A 15,751-nucleotide genomic window follows, 5' to 3' on the forward strand; every position below is an offset into this window, starting at 1 on the left:
GCGTGTGTGAGAGCTGGGCACCAGCATCACGTGTGTGTGTGTGTGTGTGTGTGTGTGTGTGTGTGTGTGTGTGTGTGTGAGAGCTGGGCACCAGCATCGGGAGTGTGTGTGTGAGAGCTGGGCACCAGCATCACGTGTGTGTGTGTGTGTGTGTGTGTGTGTGTGTGTGTGTGTGTGTGTGTGTGTGTGTGTGTGCGTGCGTGCGTGTGAGAGCTGGGCACCATCATCGGGAGTGTGTGTGTGTGAGCTGAGCACCAGCATCACGTGTGTGTGTTTGTGTGTGTGTGTGTGTGTGTGTGTGTGAGAGCTGGGCACCAGCATCGGGAGTGTGTGTGTCTAAGCTGGGCACCAGCATCGTGACTGTGTATGTGAGATGGGCATCAGCATCGGGAGTGTGTGAGCTGGGCACCAAAATCGTGAGTGTGTGTGTGCGTGCGTGTGTGCTGGGCACCAGGTTTGTGAATATGTGTGAGCTGGGCACAAGGCGTCGTGTGTGTGTGAGCTTGGCACCAGAGTCGTGAGTGTGTTTTAGCTGGGCACCCGTGTCGTGAGTGTGTATGCAAGTGAGTGTGAGCTGGGCACCCGTGTCTTGAGTGTTTGTGCGAGTGTGTGTGAGCTGGGCACCCGTGTCTTGAGTGTTTGTGCGAGTGTGTGTGAGCTGGGCACCCGTGTCTTGAGTGTTTGTGCGAGTGAGTGTGAGCTGGGCACCCGTGTCGTGAATGTTTGTGCGACTGTGTGTGAGCTGGGCACCCGTGTCTTGAGTGTTTGTGCAAGTGTGTGTGAGCTGGGCACCCGTGTCGTGAGTGTTTGTGCGAGTTTGTGTGAGCTGGGCACCCGTGTCTTGAGTGTTTGTGCGAGTGTGTGTGAGCTGGGCACCCGCTTTGTCTCTGAATGTGAGCTGGGCACTAGCATCGTGAGTGCAAGTGTGTATGTCTGTGAATACGTGTCTGTAAGTGTGAACTGGACACCAGCATAGTGTGTGAGTGTGTGTGAGAGCTGGGCTTTTTGTGTGCGCTGGTGGGCATGTGATGATGGCGGATGTGGATTGGGGCCCCGGCCTCTGTCTCTTCGCCCTGTGCATCTCTGCCCCTTCCTGCAGGACACTATAGCGATAAAGAAGCGGACGTCCAGAATGAGGAGAATCCGCCCGGTTTCCACCAGACTGAGTGAGTTCACTGTCCCTGTATTAACCCCTCTCTCTCAGTGCAGTGTTAATGTACTGGAGTGTCCAGTCAGTGTGTCTGTATGAACCCCTCTCTCTCAGTGCAGTGTTAATGTACTGGAGTGTCCAGTCAGTCAGTGTGTCTGTATGAACCCCTCTCTCTCAGTGCAGTGTTAATGTACTGGAGTGTCCAGTCAGTGTGTCTGTATGAACCCCTCTCTCTCAGTGCAGTGTTAATGTACTGGAGTGTCCAGTCAGTCAGTGTGTCTGTATGAACCCCTCTCTCTCAGTGCAGTGTTAATGTACTGGAGTGTCCAGTCAGTCAGTGTGTCTGTATGAACCCCTCTCTCTCAGTGCAGTGTTAATGTACTGGAGTGTCCAGTCAGTCAGTGTGTCTGTATGAACCCCTCTCTCTCAGTGCAGTGTTAATGTACTGGAGTGTCCAGTCAGTCAGTGTGTCTGTATGAACCCCTCTCTCTCAGTGCAGTGTTAATGTACTGGAGTGTCCAGTCAGTGTGTCTGTATGAACCCCTCTCTCTCAGTGCAGTGTTAATGTACTGGAGTGTCCAGTCAGTGTGTCTGTATGAACCCCTCTCTCTCAGTGCAGTGTTAATTTACTGGAGTGTCCAGTCAGTCAGTGTGTCTGTATGAACCCCTCTCTCTCAGTGCAGTGTTAATGTACTGGAGTGTCCAGTCAGTCAGTGTGTCTGTATGAACCCCTCTCTCTCAGTGCAGTGTTAATGTACTGGAGTGTCCAGTCAGTGTGTCTGTATGAACCCCTCTCTCTCAGTGCAGTGTTAATGTACTGGAGTGTCCAATCAGTCAGTGTGTCTGTATGAACCCCTCTCTCTCAGTGCAGTGTTAATGTACTCTATTAACCCCTCTGTTTCTCTCTCCCTCAGGTCTAGGTGATGACTCCAGCTCCTCCCCTCCTCCCTCAGCCCCTCCCCTCCTCTCCACGCCCCTCTCTCACTCGGCATCGTGGGAAACCCTCTCTGCCCTGCCCACCCAGGGTGCACCGCTGCGTCACGTGACCCGGGTGAGGCCGAGACCGCCCAGGAGGCACCGGCGAGTCCCCGCCCCTCCGGAGATCCCCAACAACTCTGTGAGCGAAAGAGGAGTCTCCATCAGTCTCTGCCTGTCTTTCTCTCCCTCCCTATATCCCAGCTGTTTCCTCCTCTCCCCTCTCCCCCTTTATCTCATGTCCTGCCTGTCCCTCTCTTCCTCCTCTTCTTCCTGGTTCTAAGACAATCGCTCTCATTTCTAACACTCTGACCCTGACCTTGACCACGTAATCTCCTCTGTCTCTCTCACTGGTACTCAACCTGTCTCACCCTCTTTTCGGCTTTCTGAGCTTTCAGTCTCTCTGTTGCTGTTAACTCTCTCTGCCTGTTTGATTTCTAACCTGTCTCTCTCACTGGTGTTTAAACTCTCCCAACTCTTCTCAGTTTCTAAGGAGTTTCTCTGGATGTCGGCTGTTTCCCTCTCCTTCCCTCTTAACCTGTCTCTCTCTCCCTCTCTCTCATCATTAAAACATTGTCTAACACTCTCTGATCTCTAGCCTGTCTCTCTCTCACACGCGTCAGTAACACCTTGTCTAACTCTCTCTGATCTCTGACCCATCTCTCTCTCACACTCATCAGTAACACCTTGTCTAACTCTCTCTGATCTCTGACCCGTCTCTCTCTCACACTCGTCAGTAACACCTTGTCTAACTCTCTCTGATCTCTGACCCGTCTCTCTCTCACACTCGTCAGTAACACCTTGTCTAACTTACTGGTGTTTTAACCTGTCTCTCTCCTCTTTCTGCCTGTCTCTCTCTCCCTCTTACTTTCCCTGACTCTTTCGAATCCGGAGCCGCCAGTGCTTTGTGGGTCCCCGAGCTGCCTCGTCGTGCCGACGACGCCTCCGGGAGGGGCTCTTGTCGAGGGGTCTCCCCTCCTGGCCCCCCGGTCCTAACCCGTCTGTCTCTCTCTGCCTGCGCAGCACTGTGCTGAGAACGGCGCCGTGACGAGGCTGGACGACGGGCTGCCCGACTTCTACACCAAGAGGGTCCTGCCCGACAGGTGAGGCCTCGCTCGAACCCGGAGCCCCGAACCTCAAGCCACAAGTCCAGCCTGATCCCTGAACCCTGAACCCCAAGCCCTGAACCTCAAGCCACAAGTCCAGCCTGATCCCTGAACCCTGAACCCCGAGCCCAGTCCAAACTCTGAACCCCGAGCCCCGAGCCCCGAGCCCCGAGCCCCGAGCCCCGAGCCTGAACCCTGCACTCTGAGCCCTTAGATCTGAGTCCAGTCCGAATCCTTAACCCTGAACCTCAAGCCACAAGTCCAGTCTGAAACCCGAACCCTGAACCTCAAGCCACAAGTCCAGTCTGAACCCCCGAACCCCAAGCCCTGAATCCATTCCAAACCCCAAACCCCAGGCCCCGAGTCCAGTCTGAACCCCGAACCCCAAGCCCCGAGTCCAGTCTGAACCCCGAACCCTGAACCCCAAGTCCAGTCCGAACCCCGAACCCCAAGCCCTGAGTCCAGTCTGAACCCCGAACCGGGCAGCACCCAGTCAATCAATAATCAATACTGCGTGAGCCAGCCCCCACTCGACGCTCGGCTGCGATCGGGAGAGAATGCGCCCGAATTAACCCCCTGTCTCCCTCTGTCCGCCTGTCCCCCCGGCAGCCAGCTCTCCGCTCTGCACCAGGCCCAGTCGCTGCGCTCCCACAGGAAGAAGAGGCGCACCGTGCTGTCCATCTTCGGCTTCCGCCGGAACCGCAACCCCCCCGCAGCCAATCAGCACGCAGAGTCCGGGGCAGGGGGAGGGGCCTGTGGGGAAGAGTGCCGCACAGCGCCCCCTAGGTACAGCTCGGGGAACGACTGGGCTCCCTTTCCATCTGTTTCTCCAGGGAGGCTCTGGAATTGAAGTTTCAAATCGACGTGTGTGGACCTGTCTCACCTGTCTCAGCGCTGTGTGCAGTGTCTTGTCTGTGTGGACCTGTCTCACCTGTCTCAGCGCTGTGTGCAGTGTCTTGTCTGTGTGGACCTGTCTCAGCGCTGTGTGCAGTGTCTTGTCTGTGTGGACCTGTCTCACCTGTCTCAGCACTGTGTGCAGTGTCTTGTCTGTGTAGACCTGTCTCACCTGTCTCAGCACTGTGTGCAGTGTCTTGTCTGTGTGGTCCTGTCTCACCTGTCTCAGCGCTGTGTGCAGTGTCTTGTCTGTGTGGACCTGTCTCACCTGTCTCAGCACTGTGTGCAGTGTCTTGTCTGTGTGGACCTGTCTCAGTGCTGTGTGCAGTGTCTTGTCTGTGTGGTCCTGTCTCACCTGTCTCAGCGCTGTGTGCAGTGTCTTGTCTGTGTGGACCTGTCTCACCTGTCTCAGCGCTGTGTGCAGTGTCTTGTCTGTGTGGACCTGTCTCACCTGTCTCAGCACTGTGTGCAGTGTCTTGTCTGTGTGGACCTGTCTCACCTGTCTCAGCGCTGTGTGCAGTGTCTTGTCTGTGTGGACCTGTCTCACCTGTCTCAGCGCTGTGTGCAGTGTCTTGTCTGTGTGGACCTGTCTCACCTGTCTCAGCGCTGTGTGCAGTGTCTTGTCTGTGTGGACCTGTCTCAGTGCTGTGTGCAGTGTCTTGTCTGTGTGGACCTGTCTCACCTGTCTCAGCGCTGTGTGCAGTGTCTTGTCTGTGTGGTCCTGTCTCACCTGTCTCAGCGCTGTGTGCAGTGTCTTGTCTGTGTAGACCTGTCTAACATGTCTCAGCGCTGTGTGCAGTGTCTTGTCTGTGTGGACCTGTCTCGCCTGTCTCAGCGCTGTGTGCAGTGTGCAGTGTCTTGTCTGTGTAGACCTGTCTCACCTGTCTCAGCACTGTGTGCAGTGTCTTGTCTGTGTGGACCTGTCTCACCTGTCTCAGCACTGTGTGCAGTGTCTTGTCTGTGTGGACCTGTCTCACCTGTCTCAGCGCTGTGTGCAGTGTCTTGTCTGTGTGGACCTGTCTCAGTGCTGTGTGCAGTGTCTTGTCTGTGTGGACCTGTCTCACCTGTCTCAGCGCTGTGTGCAGTGTCTTGTCTGTGTGGTCCTGTCTCACCTGTCTCAGCGCTGTGTGCAGTGTCTTGTCTGTGTGGTCCTGTCTCACCTGTCTCAGCGCTGTGTGCAGTGTCTTGTCTGTGTAGACCTGTCTAACATGTCTCAGCGCTGTGTGCAGTGTCTTGTCTGTGTGGACCTGTCTCGCCTGTCTCAGCGCTGTGTGCAGTGTGCAGTGTCTTGTCTGTGTAGACCTGTCTCACCTGTCTCAGCACTGTGTGCAGTGTCTTGTCTGTGTGGACCTGTCTCACCTGTCTCAGCACTGTGTGCAGTGTCTTGTCTATGTGGACCTGTCTCACCTGTCTCAGCGCTGTGTGCAGTGTCTTGTCTGTGTGGACCTGTCTCAGTGCTGTGTGCAGTGTCTTGTCTGTGTGGACCTGTCTCACCTGTCTCAGCGCTGTGTGCAGTGTCTTGTCTGTGTGGTCCTGTCTCACCTGTCTCAGCGCTGTGTGCAGTGTCTTGTCTGTGTAGACCTGTCTAACATGTCTCAGCGCTGTGTGCAGTGTCTTGTCTGTGTGGACCTGTCTCGCCTGTCTCAGCGCTGTGTGCAGTGTGCAGTGTCTTGTCTGTGTAGACCTGTCTCACCTGTCTCAGCACTGTGTGCAGTGTCTTGTCTGTGTTGACCTGTCTCACCTGTGTCAGTGTACCTGTGTGTACCTGTGTGTACCTGTGTGTACCTGTGCGTACCTGTGTGTACCTGTGTGTAGTGTCTGTGTGGAGTCTGACACACACTCCCTCCTCTCTCTCTCTCTCTCGTCTTCAGTCACCCGGAGGGTCTGTACTCCCTGCTGCAGCCCCCAGGGAATGCTGGGAAGGCCGAGCCCTCCGGCCAGGACACCCGGAGCCCAGGGGCTGATGGGAAGAAGGTGCACTCTCCGGGGGACGGGGCAGGAGGCCTGGTGGAGGCGCGGCCGGTGCAGGGGGTGCCCCTCCCGGGCATGGGCCTGGGCAAGCTGATGAGCCTGGCAGCCAAGCAGGTGCAGTCCAGGGTGCGAGGCGGGCCAGCGCCGGGCGGGCACCAGGGGGCGCTGTCGGGCTGCCGCAGCATCTCTCAGGTCTCTCTCTCCCTCTTTCAGAAACCCGAGTCTGGAGTGGAGAGGCAGACCGACAGACAGGCTGGAGACAGCAGGCAGACAGACAGACGGGCCGCAGAGAGCAAACTGACAGACAGACGGGCTGCAGACAGCAGGCAGGCAGGCAGGGAGACAGACAGACAGGCTGCGCAGGGCAGGCAGGCAGACAGGGAGACAGACAGACAGGCTGCGCAGGGCAGGCAGGCAGACAGGGAGACAGACAGACAGGCTGCGCAGGGCAGGCAGGCAGACAGGGAGACAGACAGACAGGCTGCGCAGAGCAGGCAGACAGACAGGGAGACAGACAGACAGGCTGCGCAGAGCAGGCAGGCAGACAGGGAGACAGACAGACAGGCTGCGCAGAGCAGGCAGACAGACAGGGAGGTGGAGAGACGGGCCTCGGACGACCGCGGGACGTCTCCAGGCTCGGAAGTCCCAGCCCAGCCTGTGAAACCGGAGCCGCCGCCCCAGTCCAGCAAACCCAGCCTGGCCGGCCTGAGGCAGAGACACCTGCTGGAGAGCTCGGGTACTGCACCCCCCTGCGCCTGTGTGTCAGACAGCCCCAGCTGTCTCAGTGAGCGTGCTGTTAGTGTCGCTGTTGGTGACCTTCGGTTCTGGTCTCCAGCCTGGAACACTGTACGTGTGGAGTTTGCATGTTCCCCCAGTTCCCACCCACCTTTCTAAGGTCTGGGCCGGGCTGCATGGGGCCTCCGAGTTGTTGATGTGTGCGGAGATGTGGGAGCCCGTCTGTGCGTTAGAGATCTCGTGATAAGACGAAGACGCTGCTCATGCGCTCGTCTCTCTCTCTCTCTCTCTCCCGCACTCCAGGCCCACCATCGCTGGAGGAGGAAGAGGAGGAGGACGAGCGCGAGCCAGGCAGAGGAGAGCAGAGGGAGAGAGGAGGAGGAGGGGAGAGAGACAGAGGCAATGAAAGACGGAGACAGCCTCCCTCTGTCCCGAGCAAGGTGTGTGCGGACAGGTCTCCGTGTGCCTGAGACAGTGTGTGTGAGTGTGTGTGTCTGTCACTGTGCTCCTGTGTCAGTGTGTGTGTGAGTGTGTGCTTGTCCCTCTGTCCCGAGCAACGTGTGTGTGGACAGCTCTCTGTGTGCCTGAGACAGTATGTGTGAGTGTGTGTGTCTGTCACTGTGCTCCTGTGTCAGTGTGTGAGTGAGTGTGTGTGTGAGTGTGTGCTTGTCCCTCTGTCCCGAGCAAGGTGTGTGCAGACAGGTCTCCGTGTGCCTGAGACAGTGTGTGTGAGTGTGTGTGTCTGTCACTGTGCTCCTATGTCAGTGTGTGTGTCAGTGTGTGTGTGAGTGTGTGCTTGTCCCTCTGTCCCGAGCAAGGTGTGTGCGGACAGGTCTCTGTGTGCCTGAGACAGTGTGTGTGAGTGTGTGTGTCTGTCACTGTGCTCCTGTGTCAGTGTGTGTGTGAGTGTGTGCTTGTCCCTCTGTCCCGAGCAAGGTGTGTGTGGACAGCTCTCTGTGTGCCTGAGACAGTGTGTGTGAGTGTGTGTGTCTGTCACTGTGCTCCTGTGTCAGTGTGTGTGTGAGTGTGTGTGTGAGTGTGTGCTTGTCCCTCTGTCCCGAGCAAGGTGTGTGCAGACAGGTCTCTGTGTGCCTGTGTGTGCGAGTGTGTGTGTCTGTCACTGTGCTCCTGTGTCAGTGTGTGTGTGAGTGTGTGTGTGTCAGTGTGTGTGTGAGTGTGTGCTTGTCCCTCTGTCCTGAGCAAGGTGTGTGCGGACAGGTCTCTGTGTGCCTGTGTGTGCGAGTGTGTGTGTCTGTCACTGTGCTCCTGTGTCAGTGTGTGTGTGAGTGTGTGTGTGTCAGTGTGTGTGTGAGTGTGTGCTTGTCCCTCTGTCCCGAGCAAGGTGTGTGCGGACAGGTCTCCGTGTGCCTGAGACAGTGTGTGTGAGTGTGTGTGTCTGTCACTGTGCTCCTGTGTCAGTGTGTGTGTGAGTGTGTGTGTGAGTGTGTGCTTGTCCCTCTGTCCCGAGCAAGGTGTGTGCGGACAGGTCTCTGTGTGCCTGTGTGTGCGAGTGTGTGTGTCTGTCACTGTGCTCCTGTGTCAGTGTGTGTGTGAGTGTGTGTGTGTCAGTGTGTGTGTGAGTGTGTGCTTGTCCCTCTGTCCCGAGCAAGGTGTGTGCGGACAGGTCTCCGTGTGCCTGAGACAGTGTGTGTGAGTGTGTGTGTCTGTCACTGTGCTCCTGTGTCAGTGTGTGTGTGAGTGTGTGTGTGAGTGTGTGCTTGTCCCTCTGTCCCGAGCAAGGTGTGTGCAGACAGGTCTCTGTGTGCCTGTGTGTGCGAGTGTGTGTGTCTGTCACTGTGCTCCTGTGTCACTGTGTGTGTGAGTGTGTGTGAGTGTGTGTGAGTGTGTGTGTGTCAGTGTGTGTGTCAGTGTGTGCTTGTCCCTCTGTCCCGAGCAAGGTGTGTGCGGACAGGTCTCTGTGTGCCTGAGACAGTGTGTGTGAGTGTGTGTGTCTGTCACTGTGCTCCTGTGCTCCTGTGTGAGTGTGTGAGTGTGTGTGTGAGTGTGAGTGTGTGTGTGTGTGTGTGTGTGAGTGTGTGCTTGTCCCTCTGTCCCGAGCAAGGTGTGTGCAGACAGGTCTCTGTGTGCCTGTGTGTGCGAGTGTGTGTGTCTGTCACTGTGCTCCTATGTCAGTGTGTGTGTCAGTGTGTGTGTGAGTGTGTGCTTGTCCCTCTGTCCCGAGCAAGGTGTGTGCGGACAGGTCTCCGTGTGCCTGAGACAGTGTGTGTGAGTGTTTGTGTCTGTCACTGTGCTCCTGTGTCAGTGTGTGTGTGAGTGTGAGCTTGTCCCTCTGTCCTGAGCAAGGTGTGTGCAGACAGCTCTCTGTGTGCCTGAGACAGTATGTGTGAGTGTTTGTGTCTGTCACTGTGCTCCTGTGTCAGTGTGTGTGTGAGTGTGTGTGTGTCAGTGTGTGTGTGAGTGTGAGCTTGTCCCTCTGTCCTGAGCAAGGTGTGTGCAGACAGCTCTCTGTGTGCCTGAGACAGTGTGTGTGAGTGTGTGTGTCTGTCACTGTGCTCCTGTGTCAGTGTGTGTGTGAGTGTGAGCTTGTCCCTCTGTCCTGAGCAAGGTGTGTGTGGACAGCTCTCTGTGTGCCTGAGACAGTGAGCCAGCAAGTGTGTCTAGCAGTGTGTGTGAGTGTGTGTGTGTCTGTCACTGTGCTCCTGTGTCAGTGTGTGTGTTAGTGTGTGCTTGTCCCTCTGTCCTGAGCAAGGTGTGTGTGGACAGCTCTCTGTGTACCTGAGACAGTGAGTCAGCAAGTGTGTCTAGCAGTGTGTGTGAGTGTGTGTGTCAGTGTGTGTTAGTGTGTGCTTGTCCATCTGTCCTGAGCAAGGTGTGGGTGGACAGATCTCTGTGTGCCTGAGAGCCAGCAAGTGTGTCTAGCAATGTGTGTGTGTGTCTGTCACTGTGTCAGTGTGTGCGACTGTGTGTCTGTCAGTGTGTGTGAGTGTGTGTGTCTGTCACTGTGCTCCTCTGTGTCAGTGTGTGTGAGTGTGTGTGTGTGTCTTGTGGTGTGTGTGCTTGTGTGTGTCAGTGTGTGTCTTGTGGTCTGTGTGTCAGTGTGTGTCTTGTGGTCTGTGTGTGTCTTGTGGTCTGTGTGTCAGTGTTCACACTCAGCTCAGTTCCTCCAGTGACGTTTCACTCCTGTTCTCAGCAGCCAGAGAACCAGCAGAACAGCTCCCTCAGGTCTCCAGACCTGCCCCCTCCTGTGACCCCTGACCCTGACCTGCCTTCCTCTGTGACCTCACCGCTGGAGGGAGCCAATGAGAGAAGGGAACCGCCCCCTGTCCCGCCTGCCTCTGTGAAGCCTGTGTTCGGACAGGCTGACACTGCTGTCACTCAAGGTAACTGACACACACACACACACACACAAAGTTGTGGGGAGAAAATGAAAAAAAACAAGTGAGCAAAGAAAAGAAATATTTTATGACTTATAATCAAGTTAGTTGCACTTCCACTGCTGTGCCTGTAAAGTGTGAGGGGGCGCTGTTGTTCACTGATGGTGACTGTGGCTGTTGTGCAGCTGACGAGGTGGTCCGAAACTCTGCTCCAATCAAACCGCAGAGAACCAGGAAAGCCCTGTCCTGTGATACAGGTACTGTCTGTCTGTCTGTCTGTCTGTCTGTCTGTCTGTCTGTCTGTCTGTCTGTCTGTCTGTCTGTCTGTCTGTGTGTTTGTCTGTTTGTCTGTCTGTCTGTCTGTCTGTCTGTCTGTCTGTCTGTCTGTCTGTCTGTCTGTCTGCCTGTTTCTGTGTGTCATCCTGCTGGCCTTTGCCTGTATTCTTGTCTGCTTTTGTGCGTCTGTCTGTCAGCCTTTGAGTGTGTGTTGTCTGCCTTTGTGTCTGTGTGTCTGTCTGTCTGCCTGTGTGTGTGTTACTGTCTCTGTGTGTCACCCTCTTGGCCACTGTCTCTGTGTGTCACCCTCTTGGCCTGTCTGTCTTGCTCACTCATTGGGGCCCATCCTGTCGGTCTTAATCAGGCAGTGAGAAGGACAGCCCTAGCCCTCAAGAGAGGTCCTCGGAGAGGAAGCCCCCTGTGAAGAAGCCCAGAATCCCCCTGAATGCCCGAGTCAAGTCCCTGGACTGTCCCGAGAGAGGTCTGACTGCCCGAATGTGTGACAGACCTCCTGTCCGACTGCCTGTCTCGCTGACCATGTGCCTGTCTGTCTGCCTGGCCAACTGTTGGTCTCAGTGCCAATGCTGCTCTCTCCCTTCTGCTGACTGCCTGTGTGTCTCTCGGCATGTCCATGTTTCTGTCTGACTTCCTGTCTCACTGATGGATGTGCCTGCCTGTCTGTCTGTCACATCACCTGTCTGTCTGTCCATCTGCCTGACTGACCGTCTCACTGCTGGCATGCCTGTCTGTCTGTCTGACTGCCCTCCTTCTGCTACTTCTCTCGGTGGTCTCTAGGCGATGGGAACGCAGTGCCCGGCAACGGCGAGGCGTCATGACAACAGCAGTGGGAAACCGTGGGAAACCAAGAATGGGGTCGCCATGACAACGGTTGTCTCAGAAACGTTCTTGGTGACTGTTTGCAGCTCTGGAACCTTTCCATGTGCCTCCTCCAGGGGCAGTGTGTGTGTGTGTGTGTGTAATCCTATGGAGAGCAGCGTCAGCCTACACATTGTACAGAACATACAAACTGCTGAGGTTCGAGGCCGCTGTGTGGATAAACCCCAACAGGGCCCCGCAAGTTGGAGGTGAGGGGGGTCGGTTACCTGTCAGCCCAGGGAGACAGATGCACAGACACCTGGAGCCCCAGCCTGCCATCCAGTCTGATACCCAGCCGCTGAACCATCCTGTCATTCCACCAGACAACACCAGAGGGCAGTGTGGTGTTACAAGTACACATAATCATCACAGCAATTCAGAGCCTGGAATTATTATTATTATTATTATTATTATTATTATTATTATTATTATTATTACTACTATTATTATGACTATTATTATTATTACAACTGCTGCTGTAAAGTGCTGGACGGCTGAGATTTGCCTCTGACGAGCGATGTAAATATTGAGACGTATTGATGAGCTCTGCGCTGACCTGTCCTGACTGTGCCCTTGTGATTATTGAGACTCATGCTGTCGCACATGGCTTTACTGTGTCACTGACCCACAGCAGCCTCGCTGGCTGTTCGTTGACATCCGGTTCACCCCTCTGTCCTCCTCGTCTTTCTTTCTCGATGCAAGTGTAATATATTTTGTAAGAGATGAATAAATGCGCAGTTATTCCCCATGAGAAGGTTGTCCCTCATTTGGGCCGCTGCTGTGTTGGTCGTACAGACAGAGTGACATTCAGGCACGCGCAGGCCGACGACACGGGTCACAGATGGGAAGAGCCACTCGGGGCTGCTAGATGCTAATTGATTGAGTGGCTTGTTCCACACTCCTACCACCCTCTGTGTAAAGTAGAGCCTCCTAGAGGATCTCATCCTGCCGTTTCTTGTGAAAAACCAGGGTATTGGCATCAACAACATGGCTGGGCAGCTTGTTCCCAACCCCCACCACCCTCTGTGTAAAGAATTAAAGAACGTCTTTAAACTGTAACACCGACAGACACACTGAGGAGGTCCCAGATGGACAGAGACACCGACAGACACACTGAGGAGATCCCAGATGGACAGAGACACTGAGGAGATCCCAGATGGACAGAGACATTGACAGTCACACTGAGGAGATCCCAGATGGACAGAGACACACTGACAGACACACACAGGAGATCCCAGATGGACAGAGACACTGACAGACAGACTGAGGAGATCCTAGATGGACAGAGACACACAGAGGAGATCCCAGATGGACAGAGACACTGACAGACACACAGGAGATCCCAGATGGACAGAGGCACACTGACAGACACACACTGAGGAGATCCCAGATGGACAGAGACACTGACAGACACACACTGAGGAGATCCCAGATGGACAGAGACACTGACAGACACACACAGGAGATCCCAGATGGACAGAGACACACAGAAGAGATCCCAGATGGTCAGAGACACTGACAGACACACAGGAGATCCCAGATGGACAGAGACACTGACAGACACACTGAGGAGATCCCAGATGGACAGAGACACTGACAGACACACACAGGAGATCCCAGATGGACAGAGACACACTGAGGAGATCCCAGATGGTCAGAGACACTGACAGACACACAGGAGATCCCAGATGGACAGAGACACCGTGATCAAGGTATGCAGTTTTTAACACCCAGGGGTTCATGGATCGAGCTCCTCTCACTCACTGAGCAAATTCAAGAAGAGGATATACATCACAGTCCAGCTGCAATCTGCTGACAGTCTGTGTCACCTGGGATAAGGGGCTAAAATTATAAGCATGTATATATTACCTGTTATGTCAGCTTATTGGCTAAAGCATAATTAATTCCAGTCACGTCTGTTCTGTTAGGATTGTAATTAAACACTATTAAACTAATTTCAATCTCCCTTTAGCTAATCTAAAATATGCCATTACCACACATTTCCACCAGGGGGCGGAAATTACCTCAAATGTTTTCCTTCCTGTTTCTGCTTTCTCTTTCCAATCCACTTTCTTCTGTGTTGTAAAGTCTGGGGAACTTGTGAGTATATCAGTGTACTGTCACTCAGTGTGTCAGTTCACTCAGTGTGTCAGTGTACTGTCACTCAGTGTGTCAGTTCATGCACTGTGTCAGTGTACTCACTGTGTCAGTGTACTGTCACTCAGTGTGTCAGTTCACTCAGTGTGTCAGTGTACTGTCAGACAGTGTACTGACTGTGTCAGTGTACTGTCACTCAGTGTCAGTTCACTCACTGTGTCAGTGTACTGTCACTCAGTGTGTCAGTTCATGCACTGTCAGTGTACTGTCACTCAGTGTGTCAGTTCACTCACTGTGTCAGTGTACTGTCAGTCAGTGTGTCAGTGTACTGTCACTCAGTGTGTCAGTTCACTCAGTGTGTCAGTGTATTGTCACTCAGTGTGTCAGTGTACTTACTGTGTCAGTGTACTGTCACTCAGTGTGTCAGTTCACTCAGTGTGTCAGTTCATGCACTGTGTCAGTGTACTGTCACTCAGTGTGTCAGTTCATGCACTGTGTCAGTGTACTGTCACTCAGTGTACTGTCACTCAGTGTGTCAGTTCACTCAGTGTGTCAGTGTACTGTCACTCAGTGTGTCAGTTCACTCACTGTGTCAGTGTACTGTCACTCAGTGTGTCAGTGTACTTACTGTGTCAGTGTACTGTCACTCAGTGTGTCAGTTCACTCAGTGTGTCAGTTCATGCACTGTGTCAGTGTACTTACTGTGTCAGTGTACTGTCACTCAGTGTGTCAGTTCACTCAGTGTGTCAGTTCATGCACTGTGTCAGTGTACTTACTGTGTCAGTGTACTGTCACTCAGTGTGTCAGTTCATGCACTGTGTCAGTGTACTGTCACTCAATGTGTCAGTTCACTCAGTGTGTCAGTGTACTGTCACTCAGTGTGAAAGTTCACTCACTGTGTCAGTGTACTGTCATTCAGTGTGTCAGTGTACTGTCACTCAGTGTGTCAGTTCATGCACTGTGTCATTGTACTGTCACTCAGTGTCAGTGTACTGTCACTCAGTGTGTCAGTTCATGCACTGTGTCATTGTACTGTCACTCAGTGTGTCAGTTCACTCAGTGTGTCAGTGTACTCACTGTGTCAGTGTACTGTCACTCAGTGTGTCAGTTCACTCACTGTGTCAGTGTACTGTCACTCAGTGTGTCAGTTCACTCAGTGTGTCAGTGTACTCACTGTGTCAGTGTACTGTCACTCAGTGTGTCAGTTCACTCACTGTGTCAGTGTACTGTCACTCAGTGTGTCAGTGTGTCAGTTCACGCACTGTGTCAGTGTACTGTCACTCAGTGTGTCAGTTCACTCACTGTGTCAGTGTACTGTCACTCAGTGTGTCAGTGTGTCAGTTCAGTTAGTGTGTCAGTGTGTTAGTTCAGTTAGTGTGTCAGTGTGTCAGTCAGTGTCTGTCCATGTATCCTCTGTGTGTCAGTGCAGTCAGTGTGTCAGTCAGTCTGTCCATGTATCCTCTGTGTGTCAGTGCAGTCAGTGTGTCAGTCAGTCTGTCCATGTATCCTCTGTGTGTTAGTGCAGTCAGTGTGTCAGTCAGTCTGTCCATGTATCCTCTGTGTGTCAGTGTGTCAGTCAGTGTCTGTCCATGTATCCTCTGTGTGTCAGTGCAGTCAGTGTGTCAGTCAGTCTGTCCATGTATCCTCTGTGTGTCAGTGCAGTCAGTGTGTCAGTCAGTCAGTCTGTCCATGTATCCTCTGTGTGTCAGTGTGTCAGTGTCAGTGTCTGTCCATGTATCCTCTGTGTGTCAGTGTCAGTGTCTGTCCATGTATCCTCTGTGTGTCAGTGTGTCAGTCAGTCTGTTCATGTATCCTCTGTGTGTCAGTGCAGTCAGTGTGTCAGTCAGTCTGTCCATGTATCCTCTGTGTGTCAGTGTGTCAGTCAGTGTCTGTCCATGTATCCTCTGTGTGTCAGTGCAGTCAGTGTGTCAGTCAGTCTGTCCATGTATCCTCTGTGTGTCAGTGTGTCAGTCAGTCTGTCCATGTATCCTCTGTGTGTCAGTGTGTCAGTGTGTCAGTGTCAGTGTCTGTCCATGTATCCTCTGTGTGTCAGTGTCAGTGTCTGTCCATGTATCCTCTGTGTGTCAGTGTGTCAGTCAGTCTGCTCATGTATCCTCTGTGTGACAGTGCAGTCAGTGTGTCAGTGTCAGTGTCAGTGTCTGTCCATGTCTCCTCTGTGTGTCAGTGATGCAGAGTGTCAGCAGGCCACTGTGTCAGGAGGACTGCCTCTCTCCTCCAGAGCAGACACTCTGGAGCCCCAGGGGGTCAGCTGTTCTAACAGGGAGAGGAGACGAGCTGTAAACCTGCGTCTTGGCGTTCAAAGAGTTAAACTCAGA

General features: G+C 53.8%; 1 protein-coding gene across 4 annotated transcripts in view; it reads left to right on the forward strand.

Moving 5' to 3' along the window:
- Positions 1-12,066, forward strand: part of LOC148808876 (capping protein, Arp2/3 and myosin-I linker protein 3-like) — a 29,868-nt gene extending 17,802 nt beyond the window's left edge. Inside the window, exons 9-19 of one of the 4 annotated variants that reach the window (XM_088909357.1) lie at positions 1,100-1,166; positions 2,065-2,267; positions 3,149-3,228; positions 3,841-4,017; positions 5,997-6,210; positions 6,310-6,832; positions 7,135-7,271; positions 9,983-10,172; positions 10,352-10,423; positions 10,807-10,923; positions 11,238-12,066. In XM_088909357.1, coding sequence (XP_088765483.1) covers positions 1,100-1,166; positions 2,065-2,267; positions 3,149-3,228; positions 3,841-4,017; positions 5,997-6,210; positions 6,310-6,832; positions 7,135-7,271; positions 9,983-10,172; positions 10,352-10,423; positions 10,807-10,923; positions 11,238-11,278 — 1,821 coding nt within the window. In that variant the 3' untranslated portion in view covers positions 11,279-12,066. The remainder of the gene's footprint in view (positions 1-1,099; positions 1,167-2,064; positions 2,268-3,148; positions 3,229-3,840; positions 4,018-5,996; positions 6,211-6,309; positions 6,833-7,134; positions 7,272-9,982; positions 10,173-10,351; positions 10,424-10,806; positions 10,924-11,237) is intronic. The other 3 variants (XM_088909358.1, XM_088909359.1, XM_088909360.1) reach the window with 3 other exon arrangements.
- Positions 12,067-15,751: the final 3,685 nt, after the last annotated feature.

Source organism: Atractosteus spatula, unplaced genomic scaffold (assembly GCF_055471065.1).
Source record: "Atractosteus spatula isolate fAtrSpa1 unplaced genomic scaffold, fAtrSpa1.hap1 Scaffold_189, whole genome shotgun sequence".
Lineage (NCBI taxonomy): Eukaryota > Metazoa > Chordata > Actinopteri > Semionotiformes > Lepisosteidae > Atractosteus > Atractosteus spatula.